Here is a 14,254-nt window from a genome sequence, read left to right as displayed (position 1 = left end):
AGATGGCACTTACAGAGACACGTAGCCAAGATGGCTGCCGGTACATGAGGCAGGGTGGGGAAAGGGTGCAAAATAAAAGTCATGGGGGCACGCGGGTGCCTGGTGGGTGGCAGTGCTGGAGCAGCAGCTTCTGGGTGGGAGAGCAGGCTACCCCTGAGGGATGAGGGGAGAGCGGCCTTTCTGAGCTGTGTCTTGAACCTGATGCAACCAGAATGCTGGAGATGACGTTTTTGGGGATGGGGCTTGAGACAGAGATGCTTGATGCTGGGCTGTCTGTAGAGCATGAGGCTGAAAATGTCCCCTGGGCTTGGTGGGCAGGTTGTGATGTCCAGCTGCAATGGCGTCGCTGGGAATTGGGAAACGCACACTGGGTGTGGTCAGCCTTCTGGGCTGGTTTCGATGTAGCAGGGGCTGGTTTGGCCAAGGCTGCATCCGATGGACTCTTGTGTCTGGGTAGGAGGGAGGAAACACTTCCACAAGGGCTGCTGCTGGGACCGGTGGCCGGGCACCGGTGGGGTTGCACGACGTAGGGGTTTCATGCAAATGTGGGCGTGTGTGTGTGTTTGGGGAGACCGTAGATCGAGTAAGTGCTGTGGTACATCTCGCTGGATTTGCTAGAAAACATTTAGGGCTCGATTGGGATGTTCTGGTCGGGATCTGTGAATGGGGAAGGGAAGAACAATGCTGCGTTTGGCGGCCAAGTGTTTTCAGTGACATTCCCGTGCCCTCTGCTTGATCACTGAAGCATGCGAAGCATTGTGGTTTCAGTCAAAAGAGCTCCATGCTGAAAAGCCAGATGAGACTTGTATGGAATGGAGTTTCTTGGCAGCCCTAAACTCAAGGGACGATAGGAGCTGGTCGCCTTTGCCCAGTACAGCGGAGCTGCGGGGATTTCCCAGAACTGGATCAAGGGCTTCCAGCAGTGTTGCCCAATTGAACTCTGTCTCCCTGGGGATAGGGGCCGGTTTGAACCGTGTCCTGTCATGGGAAGAGGGGAAACACAGCCAGGGCAGGAATCCAGCCTGCTGCTTCCGCCACCACCAGCAGCAAGGGGGAGCAGGGGTGGCAACTGTTGGATTTTGGGCAACTGCCACCATTCTTCACTGCGTTCTGCAGCAGAAGCTGTTGTTCCTTATGCCCTAACAAATGTGAGCATCATGCAGGAGCTGCCTGCCTGGCTTTCCTGGTGTCGGACCTACCCACGGTACTGCGTGAGGCTGCAGCCACTGTCACCAGATGTCCTTGCCTTGCACTTGCCCACCAGCGGTGGTGGAGCCTGCAGAGCAGATGGCTGCCTCTTCTCCTGAAGTCTGGTGCCATGTGTCCTTAGATGGTTTATTAACGGACTGTGACCAGATGGGGTGGGGTTAGAAAAAGCTGATTCTGTTCCGAGTTCCTTAACAAGGGCTGGATTGTACCTGTGGCATCAAGCTGGCCAAAAAATGTTGCACACTGGCAGAGAAGTTTTGGTAGCACAAGGTTAAAGGTTCAAGTGAAACACTGGAACAGGTTGCCCAGAGAGGTGGTGGATGCCCCATCCCTGGAAACATTCAAGGCCAGGTTGGATGGGTCTCTGAGGAACCTGATCTGGTTGGAGATGTCCCTGCTCCTTGCAGGGGGGTTGGACTAGATGACCTTTGAAGGTCCCTTCCAACTCAAACCATTCTATGATTCCATGATTCTAAGCTGGATAGGTTCACAGATCACATCTCGGTGTCTCACCTGTTGACAAACTTGTTTGAGGATGTTACAACCTTGTGATGGAGAAGGGGACTGTATTCCGTAATACACAGTGGGAGGTTGGAGTATCTGCAAATACCGAGATTGTTTTAAGTGTACAGGCCATTGCCTGTCTACTGGGGTCGTGGAGCTGACAGCTCACTGCTAATGGGTGCTATCTCTGGTGGCTTCAGATAGTTGACTTCCTCGCTGATGACAGCCATTTTCTGGTTTTGCTTTTGTGCCAGAGGGAAAGCTCTTTTTTTTTATTTCTCCTATTTGGTAGCTCAGTTAACGAAAGGGAGCTTATACCCACAGCTCCTTGGGCATTTCACTTCTTGGCTGTAACACGTAGGTGAGGCTTTGAGTGAAAGCCCTGAATCTGTGTGGCGACTGCTGAACAGGACAGAGGGGAAGGAGGGTGCCTTCAGACACATGGGGCAGTTGCAGGATGTTAAATACTCGTAGTGAAATGTGTTCAGATTGAGTCTGCCCCAGAAACTGGTTGGAGTGAGGTGGGAGATGGACCCAAAACAAGTGATGGTGTCTGGTAATGTCTTGAAGTATTGACACTGACATTCCCTTTGGCATCTGTGTTTTTTCCATGGATGGTGCCTCCAAATGGTGAGCTGGCAAGGAGAGGCCTTGATCCATGGCCTAAAAGCTGGGGATGGAAGAGGAAGGATTGTTTGTTCCGAGAGGATAGAACAGTGTGGCTGGTGGTCTGTTTGGAGGCTGCGGGGACCAAGAAGGTTTGCAGAGTTTCATTCCCTGCCAGCCTGGAATTTCTCTGGTCCTTCCCCTTTAAAGCCCAGAGAGGTGGTTGATGCCCCATCCCTGGAAACATTCAGGGCCAGGTTGACGGGGCTCTGAGCACCCTCTGGCCGGTGCCTCTGTTACCCACAGCTCACACCACATCCTCCTCTTTCGAACTCCATGCAGTGACAAAAGAGCGATCCACCCGTTCCTTAAATCAATGTGGAGTGTTAAGAACAAGTCTGCAGAGCAAGCAGCTTGGACCTTCAGCCTTGCATTATCAGAGCTTCTCTGCCAGTCTGCAACATTTTGCATCCAGTCGTTGTGCTGGCTCATCTGGGAGCCCAGACGCTGTGGCTGCCGATTCCCGAGACTGTCACTCTTTGTTCAGGGTGGTGGCACCCAACACACTTAAGTCTCTTCCTGCCTCCTCCCATGCCTTGGCGATCCTGCGCCGTTTGTTTTGGATGTCCTTTTGCACTGAAGTAGAAATAACAGATTCTGACCCTTTCAAATGCCGACTGTGATTTACAGCAGGATCACCCGAACCCACCCAGTGTGCTTGCACAGCGATATCTGATTTTGCTTGTTCTGTCCGGCCACCTTTGCAGTGAGTCAGACGTCTCTGAGCAACTCCATCTGCCTCCTGGCTTTGGCTCCCAGGAAGTGAGCGACCGGAGGAGGCTTCCCCCGGCCCACCCTGCCACGTGGAGTGTGAAGTTAGCCTGAGGAGATGTCTGCTCCCAGCTCCTTTCTCCCCTCCGTAGTGCTCTGATGGAAGGGATGACCTTGCTTATTTGGACCAGAATAAGCCTTCTTGCAAAAACTCCGAGGGTTTTTTTTTTCCCCCAGCTTAAACAATGCAATGTTTAATGGTCCGAGTGTCAGTGTAGCTGCAGTGTTGGTGTTTATAGATGCCAATTGAATCAACTTGGCTGCCTCTCCCAAGAATTTGGTGGCTTTTTTTCTTCTCCTACATCCCCTTTCCCTGCGTCCCTGCTACTGAGAACTTCTGGGTGCATGCTGGAAACTCTATATAAAGGTGTCTGTGCCACTAACCAAGTATTTCTCGGCCTGATTCAGCAGAGCTTCCTTTGGCAAAAGCCCAGCTGGCAGTGGCGTGTCACTTTTGTGACAGTTTTCACAATCAGCTGGAATAAAACCAGCTGCTTTTCTTGGCTGCTGCATGAGGGCCTTGTAGGATCCTGCACGCTCATGACGTCCTCAGAGCTGGATTCCGGGGGCTGGTGCATCAAAATCTACAGAGGGGTTTCCCAGTAGCCTCCGTGGGGTTTGGCGTGGATGTTGCCCACAAAAGAAGACTGACTTGTTTCTGTTAACAGGCTGTTTGCTGTAATGCTGCCCAGTGCTTTCACTGCTCAGCAGTTTTGGCCCACCAGTCTTGGGGCTTGTGGGCTAGGCAAGTGTTTCTCAAAGCACTCGCCTGAATGACCACCTTTTGTGGTTGTTGTTTTTTCCTTGCCCAGGGAGAGACTCCTGCATTTCTGTGATTTACTCACCCATGTGGTTAGAATCACAGAAACACAGAATGGTTTGGGTTGGAAGGGACCTTCAAAAGTCATCTAGTCCAACCCCCCCTGCAAGGAGCAGGGACATCTCCAACCAGATCAGGTTGCTCAGAGCCTCATCCAGCCTGGCCTTGAACGTTTCCAGGGATGGGGCATCCACCACCTGGTTAACCAAGGACAACTCACTTGCAGCACTGGTCTTGGTTTGCAGTTCGTGATTCCCCAACCTCTGTGCCCCTAAATGATTTGGGCACAGAATGGGATTTCCCTTGGCATGAAAATGAGTGCCGAGAGAAGGCTGTCACGATTCCCAGGAACATACGGACAGTTGGCTGCTGCTGCTGGGAGCTGCGGAGAAAAGGGAAGAAGCACAGGGAGGACAGAGCCCCCCTATTTCCTCCTGCTTGGTAAATGCTGACTTTTTGGCAGCCAGGCTCTTCCAGGGGATGTTTCCATCAGTGCGTTCACTGGGGAAATGCTGTGACTGGGACGCACGGGTTGGATGCCTGAGCTGCAAACCCTCTGACCACGGACGAGGAGTTGGACCTGTCATAGCTGCCTGCCGTCCTGCAAAACAGGGGCTGTGATGCTCAGCGGCTTTTTAGTGCCGCAGTGACTGCCCTGAGAATAAAAATACGTGTCGTTTTAATCCTACAGCTCGCTCTGGCAGTGCCACAGAGACCCATTATTTACCTGGGAGAGGTGGGGACGCCAGGTCAAACAAGGTGTAATCTCCTTTCAAAGGACTCCTGTATTTTCTCTGTGTACTCCTTTGCTGTCCTTGTTCCTGACACAGGCTCCTGGATGCTCGAATAGCTCACATAAAACTGTAATAAAGTCCTGCTTGTGGGACTTGGTGCCTGTTTCTCCCTGACCGTACCAAATATACCACATACGCTTGAAGTTAGCTACCAGCTTTTGAATAAACCAGTGCTGTACTGCTGGTTAAAAAGTTCCAAGTGAAGGAGAAAACAAGAGAGTTTTAACCGAAATATAGAAGTATTCAGTCCAGATGAAACACGTTACCTGTGTGCTTCAACATTGTCACTTCTAAACAGCCAGGTGACTTGAGTTAGGTGTTTCTGCTGCACGAAGATTTTGAGCAAGCACGCAGAGCTGCAGGAGTTCTGCCAAAGCGGGTTTAATGCACAGAGTGGTGGTGGTGGTGGTGGAAGGAGCCGATGCTGCGGCAGAGCAGTCATGAGAGCGGGGTCAGGCTGCATCAGAGGCTTTGGTACAGTTTCAGTAACCGCCGGTTAGCACAGATATGTGCAACTTTGTGAAAGATCCTGTCCTTGGTTTCTTTTTCTTTTCATGAAGCTGATGTGATCTGGACCCCAGACTAGCCGAGGGGCTCTGAGGAACGCTGCTTTGGGCGAAGTTCAGGTTTTATCGTTTCCTCTTCCTACCAGTGGTGACTATGCCAGGAATTTGGTATGATGTAACATACAGGTTTTCTTCCTGATTAACCAAAAGGATGCACCTTGCTGTAATTATCATCCTTCATTTAGCATTTCGAGGCTGCTTACCAGTTTCCGCAGATACCGGCCGTCCCGGGGCTGTGTGCAGTCACTCCACTGCCGCATCCCTCCAGGCGGTACCAGTGTCTCTCAGCCCTTGCTGTCACGGCGTTGATTCACCCAGTGAATCCCCACCCATCCTGTCTCATCCTTCATCGTGGACCTTCTCACGCATTCCTTATGAGAATACCTTTGCCCTGCTCCTGTTGTCACCCCACCGGGGAGTGGGGCTGGTGTAACCCCTGCCCCAGGTAGGTTTGTGCTCCTGTGCCACAGGGATAGAGCTGGTGCAAGGCTGGAGCGGGGACCAAGCCATGCATGAGCTGTCTGCCCATCAGCATGTGTCCACCACCACCATGGGAACATCTGCCCCAGAGGGAGGCAGGGTGCACCGCCCAGGGAGGAGACCCAGGGGACACGGGAGGGGACATACATGGGTGAGGAACTGGAAGAAAGGAAGGGAGCAAGGGCTGTAACCCCAGTTGGGCTGTGAGGTGGGTTTCTTTGGTGCTCACCTATGTGTCTATGGGGAAGAGAAAGCTGGGGTTTTACCTTGGGTTTAAGCTTTGTGCGGCATATGTGTGTGCTGCCTGCCCTGCTCTGAGCCATGCTGACTCTGGCAGGGCGAACACAGACTTTTTGAAGTTTGATTTCTTTTTAGGTGATGGTGAAATTAGCTATACTTCACAGGGAGGCCTGGAATGAAGGTTTTGCATAATTGTGTCTTTTTATTATTACTATTTTTCAAAGATACCACTGGGTTCCCAAGGTGCTCCGTCTCCCATCCCCCTACCCTTCTCCCAGTATTTGTAATCTAAAAAGTCATTATGGTTGTTTATTGCATGGTGGTCACAGTAGCTCTGAGCATGTGTGTCAGTGTGTGCATGCTTCGTTTCTCCATCTCTCATCCCATCCTATTCTGCAATACAAAGCTGTCCTCACTCCCAGCCCCAGCAAACCCTTTGGGACCATTCCTACCTTCTGTTCCCTCCCTCCCCCTTTTAACCACTGATTTATTAGAAGTTGCTTATCAGTTTCTGGTACCTTGTAAGTGAAGAGACCCATTGTCTATATGAAGGCATCCAGTGCCATCTTAGATGTCCATCTGGAGTGGAAGCTAGAGGCTAGGCTGAGGCAAGCTCCTAGGGGATGCTCACCTGCCCTGTCCAGGTGTCTTTGATGCTCAAGGGTCTCTCAGATGGCACCAGATACCTAAGGAGGCAATGGGATCTGTTCCCAGTATGTGTCTGCATGGAAGTGTCCACACCTGAACGGATGTGGTTTTAAACTGGGATGGTGTCTCCCCCGTAGCCTTGCATCAGGCTGCATGACCCTTGTGGGAGTATCCCTTCTCCAAGTGCACAGCAGGAGCCGTGCAGCACTTCACAGAAGGGTAGAGTGGGTGACCTTTAATGCCCTGATCAGATCTCTGGGCCCGTGGGGTGGCACACGGAGTGGGGCTGGATGAGAGCCCCTTTCCCAGCAGGATGCAAGCTGATATGACTCCCAAACTGGGATGAATAATCAAACCCTTGGTTCTCATGAGACACATGACATTTCAAGGAAATAAGAGACATCATGTGAATTCTGGAGTACTTAAGATAGTCAGCTTTCAAACAAAAAGGCTTTTTAAGAGCCACATGGCCCAGTTGAATGAGATCAGTGTACAGCCTGGAGCTCTGACTCTGCTCCATTCATCCCATCCCTCCATGCAGGGGATTGGAATTGACTCTACAGCTTGCACTGAGTTTGTCCATCTTCAGCCCTTTGTAATCCTTGCTTAACAAGGAATTGCTCTGATTGTTTTACCAGCCTCTGGAAGCCGGTTTAATATAGAAAGGTGTGGAGCAGCATTGAGGCAGGCCCACCAAACTTGAGCCCAATGGAGAGGCAACTGGGCTGAATCCTTCCCCAAGATCCCAGCATGCATGAGCAGGTGGTCTCCTGAAACCTCTCCTCCTGGATTGATCCTGGGGAGGAGGGAGAATTGCAAATAGTTTCTGATGCTGTGTTTAGAGAAATGGACATAAGGATTGTATAGGGGAGGAAAGGGAGGTCTTCATTCCCACCAGGGAACCTCTACCTTGTGGTTCTCCTGAGCCAGATGAGGAACAGGATGCCTATATTTGCACGCAAGGGGGAAGATGATGTAGCTGTGAACGTGCTTTCTGTCATAATCTCCCTTGCAGGCCAGGCCGGTTGGTGCTCTCAGCTACCACCTCCCTGCGTGTTGCCCTTGCTGTAACGCTCCCCCTTCTTGCAGTTTCTGTTGGCCCTGGGTAAGCAGCTGTGTATCTTTGGAGATCTTTATTCTGGGACCTACTTTAAGTGACACCTGAAACAGCTCTCCTTCCGTAACACTGTGAGAAGCCCTTGGACGGGAGCAGTCTGTGGTCTTGCAACCTGAGAGGGCACAGCAAACTTGACCGGTAAGGAGAGGGACCTCGGCAGGCCTGAGCACCTCCTCACCAGTCCCCGCTGGTGACACTCCTCTGCAGCGGTCGAGTACCACGGCAGCTCCGCGCTGCTGTGGATGTGATCCGTAGCCAGCAACTGAAGCGAGCATTTGTGAAACTGTAGCATGTGAACCTGCCTTGTGATCAGCAGCCACACAGCCCGCCTTTCCTGAGCGGCCTCCGCCGCCGAGCGCCGCTGTGCTGGGAAAGGGTTGTCTCCCTCCCTGCCTCCCTTAGGCTTGGCTGGGAACAGATCCGGCAGCCGAGCTGGGGAAGGGCTGTGGTGCTGTGCAGCTGCCAGGAAATCTGAACCCTCTGGGCAGGTCTCAAGCTCAAACAAAGCTTGTTAGGGCTGCTCAAGCTCAGGTTAGCAAGGGGTTCTCCCTGTCCTGTGGTCTAGCGCACCAGCTGCATCACCTGCAATGTGCCCCTGACTCTTGTTTGCAGATCTGGCTATCTCAGGGCTGGGCAGCCACTGTGCAAGCAGAGGAGGAAGAGGCAGAAGGCCTCTCGTGCCCAGAGTACTAATGATGGTGAGAGGGTGAACATTATTCCTATGTTGGTTCTTACTAATGAAACAAACAGGACCTTAAGAATGGGTCGTCTTACATCTCAGCTGCTATATGAAAAACCTCTGGAGCGTTTCCAGTTTGTTAGTGATGGGGGAATGCTGCTCCCAAGATACACTTTGCATTAAGTGAGTCTGGGAGAACTGAGGTGGAGACGAGGATCTGGAGAGCAGAACTTACCACTCCCACCTGCGTGCTTTAGGAATCATCCTCCATCTTGTGCTGCTTGTGATGCAATGAATGGTTCCAGCTGTGCTGAAAGCCCAGCCCAAATTCAGGAGTAGAAAGTGAACCCGCCCAGCTCCTTGTGGTTAGGCCATACTCTGTGAAGTGAGGGAGGTGGGTTCAAAACCCCAAGGCTGATAAAGGAAACTAGTTCAAGCATCTCATTTGCTGGGCAAGTTCCCTGACTACAGAGCAAGCACAAAAAAGGAGCAGGCTCAGTCCAAAGGGCTGATGGAGGAAACGTTCCTGCACCACCTCCGTGAGGAGCACCACCAGATTGGTTAAAGCCATAAGCTTGGACTTCCCTAGCAGCTCTCTGCCCTTGATGCAGTGCAGTAGCTTCCAGATAGCTTCCGTGTTCTGACACTGAATGCGAAACGCTGGGTTCTGGTTCACTCTCTTGGATACAGCAGTCGCCTCCTTTCCTTAACACGGGCACTGTGCTAGCAAGGAAAAAGCCCGTTTACTGCATCGGCTCTGGGGTGCTATCCACACTTGAACATCCTTCCATCCTTTCCGCACAAGAGGAGGTGAGCTATGACTGGTCCTTCCATGATAATAGTGCTGTTTTCTAAGCTCTTCTGCTGATGGGAGTGGGCTGCTCTGCCACACAGGAGTGCTGACACTGCAGCATCACTCAAATTGTCTCCTCCTGGGCAGCAGGTTCTACATCTGCTAAGTTCTCACCAACCTCTCTAGCCCAATTCTGCACACCAGCCCTTGAGGAACCAAGCACAGCACTGAGAGGGACGTGCTATCCCTGACAGGAACCCAGTTTCCCCATCTGCAAGCCAAGAGGTGCCTGAATCACCCATCTCTGGGCACAGATAGTGCCTCTGAGTTTTCTGACACTGTTCCCAATCACAGGCAATACTTCAGGCAGAGTAAAGTCCTGCCTGTAGCACACAGCCATCAAAACACCAGTGCTGCCCAGAGACTAATGAGACCTTGGGATGGCTTCAAGCACCACCAGTAGCTCTGCAAGATGTGAACCTGTGTGTTAAACCGACACACTCCTACTCTGCGGTGTGCCGGGGACCATGGCTGGGACAGCTGAAATCAGATAAAGCATGATTGTTTTTCCCTTTCCTTCCTCAAGCAACACAAACCTAAGTCATCACTGAACAAAGCTACAAAAGGCTCTGCCGCTCTCAGGACAGACGACGAGAAGCTACCACTCTCTGTAAGATTGGGCATTAGGGCACTGCGGCTGGCCTGACCGTACCATTCCGTAGCAAATCGCCTTTCTGTAGAGTTAGCACTGGGTTTTCTCCCCAGACGCATGACTTACATGCAATCTGCTATTTTAATGACCGGTCACTAGATCTTAAAATGCTTTTACAATTGTTCTCTCAGCTTTACCCTGAACGACATGTCACCTCACTGTTTACTCATTTTCCCAGTTTCTACTATGTTGGACATAAAACATTCTCATGGATCAAAACCAATGGGCAGATCAACCCAATTACCATGCACACAGCAAGTCATGAGCATCTCCTCAAATGCCTGTTCCTTAGTGCTGAGGGAAGAATGACTAAATCTGTTACTCAGTCTCCATCAGCACTGCAAAACATCTCATTATGCTCCCAGAAACCTCAATCTTCCCCGTTCTCTGATGAAAAAGTACCAGTGGATTTAGCAGTCAGCAATGGAGGCAATAGCATTACGGTTGTCCTGTCCATAAGGGGCCCCTTAGATGAGCTACTCTAACACCAAACAGCAGACCCGCTCCCCTGCAGTTAGACAGACCATTCCACACGTTAAGCTAAAAATGATCTTTTGAAAAAATCCAGGGCAGTAACAGAAGTGAGTGTGGACCCAGTGAACCCACAGACAGGTAACAATCCCAGCCCTCTCAAATGCCCAAGAACTCATTCTGGATCCAGTGGGACAGGAAGAAACTGTGGTCAGGCTGTAGCTTTAACTATACATCACTAAAGATTTTTTTGGTAAGACAATATGAAGGATTAGCTGTTCAGAACTGCCCTCTGGAAACTTACTGATCTAATACAGGGATCTCCAATAACTGACTGATTCCCATCTGATCACCAGGAATGAGCGAGTTCCTTTTCAAAGATGAGCTCCACAGAGAGCAGACAAGTCACATAACTGAGAATATAAAGAACGGCTGGTTTCCTACAGGAAAAACACAAGACCAGATGTATTTCACACAGTGTTATTCACACATTTTCATTTTGATTTTTACAAGTATATACATGTGAACATTACATTATTCAATATAAGCCACCTGGAATCAAACCTAATCAAACTGGTCCATAAACAATCTATATCAAAAAGCGACACTTGAGCAAAAAGTCTAGTGGTTCTACCCAAAACCTAAAATAGCTGAAAGCAAAACCAGTGATTTTCATGTTCCTGGACAGAATTTGTGCACAATGGTTTTAGGAGAGCAAGTGGAAGATTATGTTCAAGATGCTGAAAGCACTAAGGATGACAGTTATAGGACTGTTTAAATTCAACCATGGCATGAGTGCTACAGGGACAAAGTACCGGGACATTATCGGTTTCTTCCTGGACATCCCCAAAAGCCTGAATTCCTAATATGTTGAAGAGAATGTCGGCTCTGTGGATTATAACACACAGCATTCCTACACAGCGTAAAAGTAGTCACTGAGAAGAATTTATGTGTCCAATGAAGTGGCTCAGAAGTCATCCTTTGTGTGACTACGGGAAAGCTCTGGCTCCAATGACAGGGCTTGTACCTCTCGAGAGGAATTTTGCGACCTGCCATGCAAAAACTACTTGGCAATTAGAACTGTGCTTACTAGAAATAATTAGGCCTACTACATCACTTAATGCAGGCACTAAATGAGAGATTCAGAAATTGGAAGTAGGCCAGAACAAGCTTTCCCATTTGCCTATTAATGAGTTAACGCTACCATTAGAAGTAGCATCTCAGATGTATGCTTTAATAGGATTTATGTAAACCTGATATAAACAGTAATACGACTAAATTCCTTACACAAGTTTATACCAGTGCTATTTTCTTCCCTCATGATCAGACCCCTACCTTAACAGCCTTTATCTGATCAATGCTCAAGACATTGCTTTCAAACTATCTTGCTGATCAAAACTTAAGGTTAAGCCATCCAAATGAAAGTTTTACACAAAATACTTACTTCAACAACATACAAAGCACTTTCTTTATCTTTCAGAAACTGAATATACAAAGTAAGCTTTTTCCAAAATACTTCATAGGCAAAGGATTAAAAAGGATTTTAATTATACACATATGGTCACAATTCTGCCTTAAAAAGATCATTGGGAAATGTACATAAGGCCGCTTGTAAATGTACATCATCTTTATGTTACTGTTACAATGTCATATGTCCAGAGAAAAAAATTGACAGTATCATACATATTTGCTTTACGCTGGGAGAAGGCTATTCAAAAATACAGTACTCTTCTGTACAAAAAAATCATGCCACATTTATTAAGATGGAAGAAGCATTGGTTTCTGTGATAACCAAATATTTCAGTCCATTTCTTACTATGCTTATTATCCCGACTTAGATTTTGAACAGATTGATTTCTCAAAGTGTCCGTATGAACAGAATCAACAGTTATGTTATAAACAAAACATAATGTTTCTCACAATAGATAAAAAGAAAGCTGGTTCATATTTCTGAAACCATATAAAGATAGAATTTAAAAAAATCACTCTTGATTTGCTGAAATAAATTTACATTATACAACACTATATGCCAGGGGAAGAAAAGGGAATGGGGATATGAATATACACTAAAATGCAAATTTTTGTCCCAAAAAGGGGTAAAACAAATTACATTTACAGCATGAAGGTTTACAAATGTACATCTGTACAACCAAGGTAAGCATCACTACTAAATTAGCAAGGCTTGTAATAAACATCAAAACAAGAGATTTGTTTTCAAACTGTAAACTTACACCTATTAACTACACGTATACAATGCATATATTTATAGGAAGCAAAAAAGCTATCTGAATATTTAATCAATCATGCTTAAATGTTGAGCTATCAAGTTTACTTTTCAGTGGCCCCTTCTCTCTTCATCAATACCTATTTTTTGCATCTACAGTGAGAAAGCAAAATAAACGCTCAACACTTTCAAATCCTTACAATTCTATATGCAAAATAAAAAAATACAAATCTCTACTCTTCCTGCGTTGTAAAACTGACTGTAAAGTTAATACAGGGTTCACTCCTTCTCCAACAGTGTACTTTACTGAGTGGAAGTACCACCATCATTTTAATCCCTCTACCTTGTACAACAATTAAATATATAAGTATATACAGCATTTTTATTTTTAATACATCGCTAGAGAAAACCTTAGGGCACCATTTAAAAAAAAAAAAAAACCAACCAAAAAACCTGTATAGACAGCAAGTGATGAAAGCTAGGCTTTCAGGTTTTCCATTGTTTTGTTATTCCCTAATTTAATTTGCTGTGCCCTGTTTATTATTTGGATAGTATGTTGTGAACCACCAAAATACAACTTAACTTTTCAACATGTTAAATAATGTTTATGCAACTGATCAATTTTAATCTGGTATAAAAGACTTCACACAAAAGGGAAAAATAAGGATTAATTCTATATACAACTCTATAAACCTGTTGTGCTATGGTGCTGGGTAGACCTACCAGATTGCAAGCCAGTGTATTAAAAGAATACTGTACTTCTTCCCTTTAAAAACTATTTCAGTGACTTTACAAGGTAAAAATTTACAAAATATGTGACAACTATTTTGATACAATTACATCATATACAGGCATTCTGTGCTTTGCCAGCCATCCAATCTGATAGGTCTCCGGATCAGGGCTGGAGATATTTTTTTCTTTTTTTTTTTAATAATTCACTCCCCAAAAATATACACAAGAATAAAAATTTTACAAATGGATGAACAAAGTCAATAAATAGATTTAAAAAAATCAGAACATTTATAGTTAAGTTGTATGTTTTGATCATTCACAATTCAATTTTTCTTCTGTTTTTGTCTTTTACAGCATCCCATTTGGTGGTCCACCAATTGGCCCCAGATCAGCGCTGTTCTTCAGGTAATACTTTTCCAGCTTGGCCAGAATGTGTTTGCCATAGGTATATTTACGCAGAGTTGTGATGTGGGGTCGAATCTGTAAGAAGAAACCCGTTATTTTTTCCCCCCCTCAAAAACTGTACTTGCCAAACAACTGATGTACCTGCACAGGAAAAGGGAGACAGGCCTTTCGTGGGAGTGCCCTGTTGGTGACTGGGGGAAGCGGAACTCCTGCAGGAACATACTGGGCTTTGAGTTAAACAGCCTAGGGCAATTACGGCAATAGCGCTTTTTTTTCCGTGTCTGGATATTCTTAAGTAGAAAACATGCCTGTATGTTAGGAAGTGTGCAAATCTCTTTTGAGGGAACTGCAGAATGGATTTACAGCAGCAAACAGCAAATAAAAAAGAAACCTGTATGTCTTCTGTTTAATAAATATGACATA

General features: G+C 47.3%; 1 protein-coding gene across 10 annotated transcripts in view; it reads right to left on the bottom strand.

Annotated features, from left to right (window-relative positions):
- Positions 1-10,934: 10,934 nt before the first annotated feature.
- PUM2 (pumilio RNA binding family member 2) overlaps positions 10,935-14,254 on the bottom strand; it is a 75,539-nt gene continuing 72,219 nt past the window's right edge. For all 10 annotated transcript variants that reach the window (XM_086745699.1, XM_086745697.1, XM_086745701.1 and 7 more), the window contains one exon: positions 10,935-13,906. In XM_086745699.1, the coding sequence (XP_086601825.1) occupies positions 13,775-13,906 (132 nt within the window). In that variant the 3' untranslated portion in view covers positions 10,935-13,774. The remainder of the gene's footprint in view (positions 13,907-14,254) is intronic.

Source organism: Chlamydotis macqueenii, chromosome 3, assembly GCF_036417535.1.
Source record: "Chlamydotis macqueenii isolate bChlMac1 chromosome 3, bChlMac1.mat, whole genome shotgun sequence".
NCBI classification, from domain to species: domain Eukaryota; kingdom Metazoa; phylum Chordata; class Aves; order Otidiformes; family Otididae; genus Chlamydotis; species Chlamydotis macqueenii.
The sequence above is the reverse complement of the archived record's forward strand: the minus strand, read 5'-3'. Positions and strand labels throughout refer to the sequence as shown.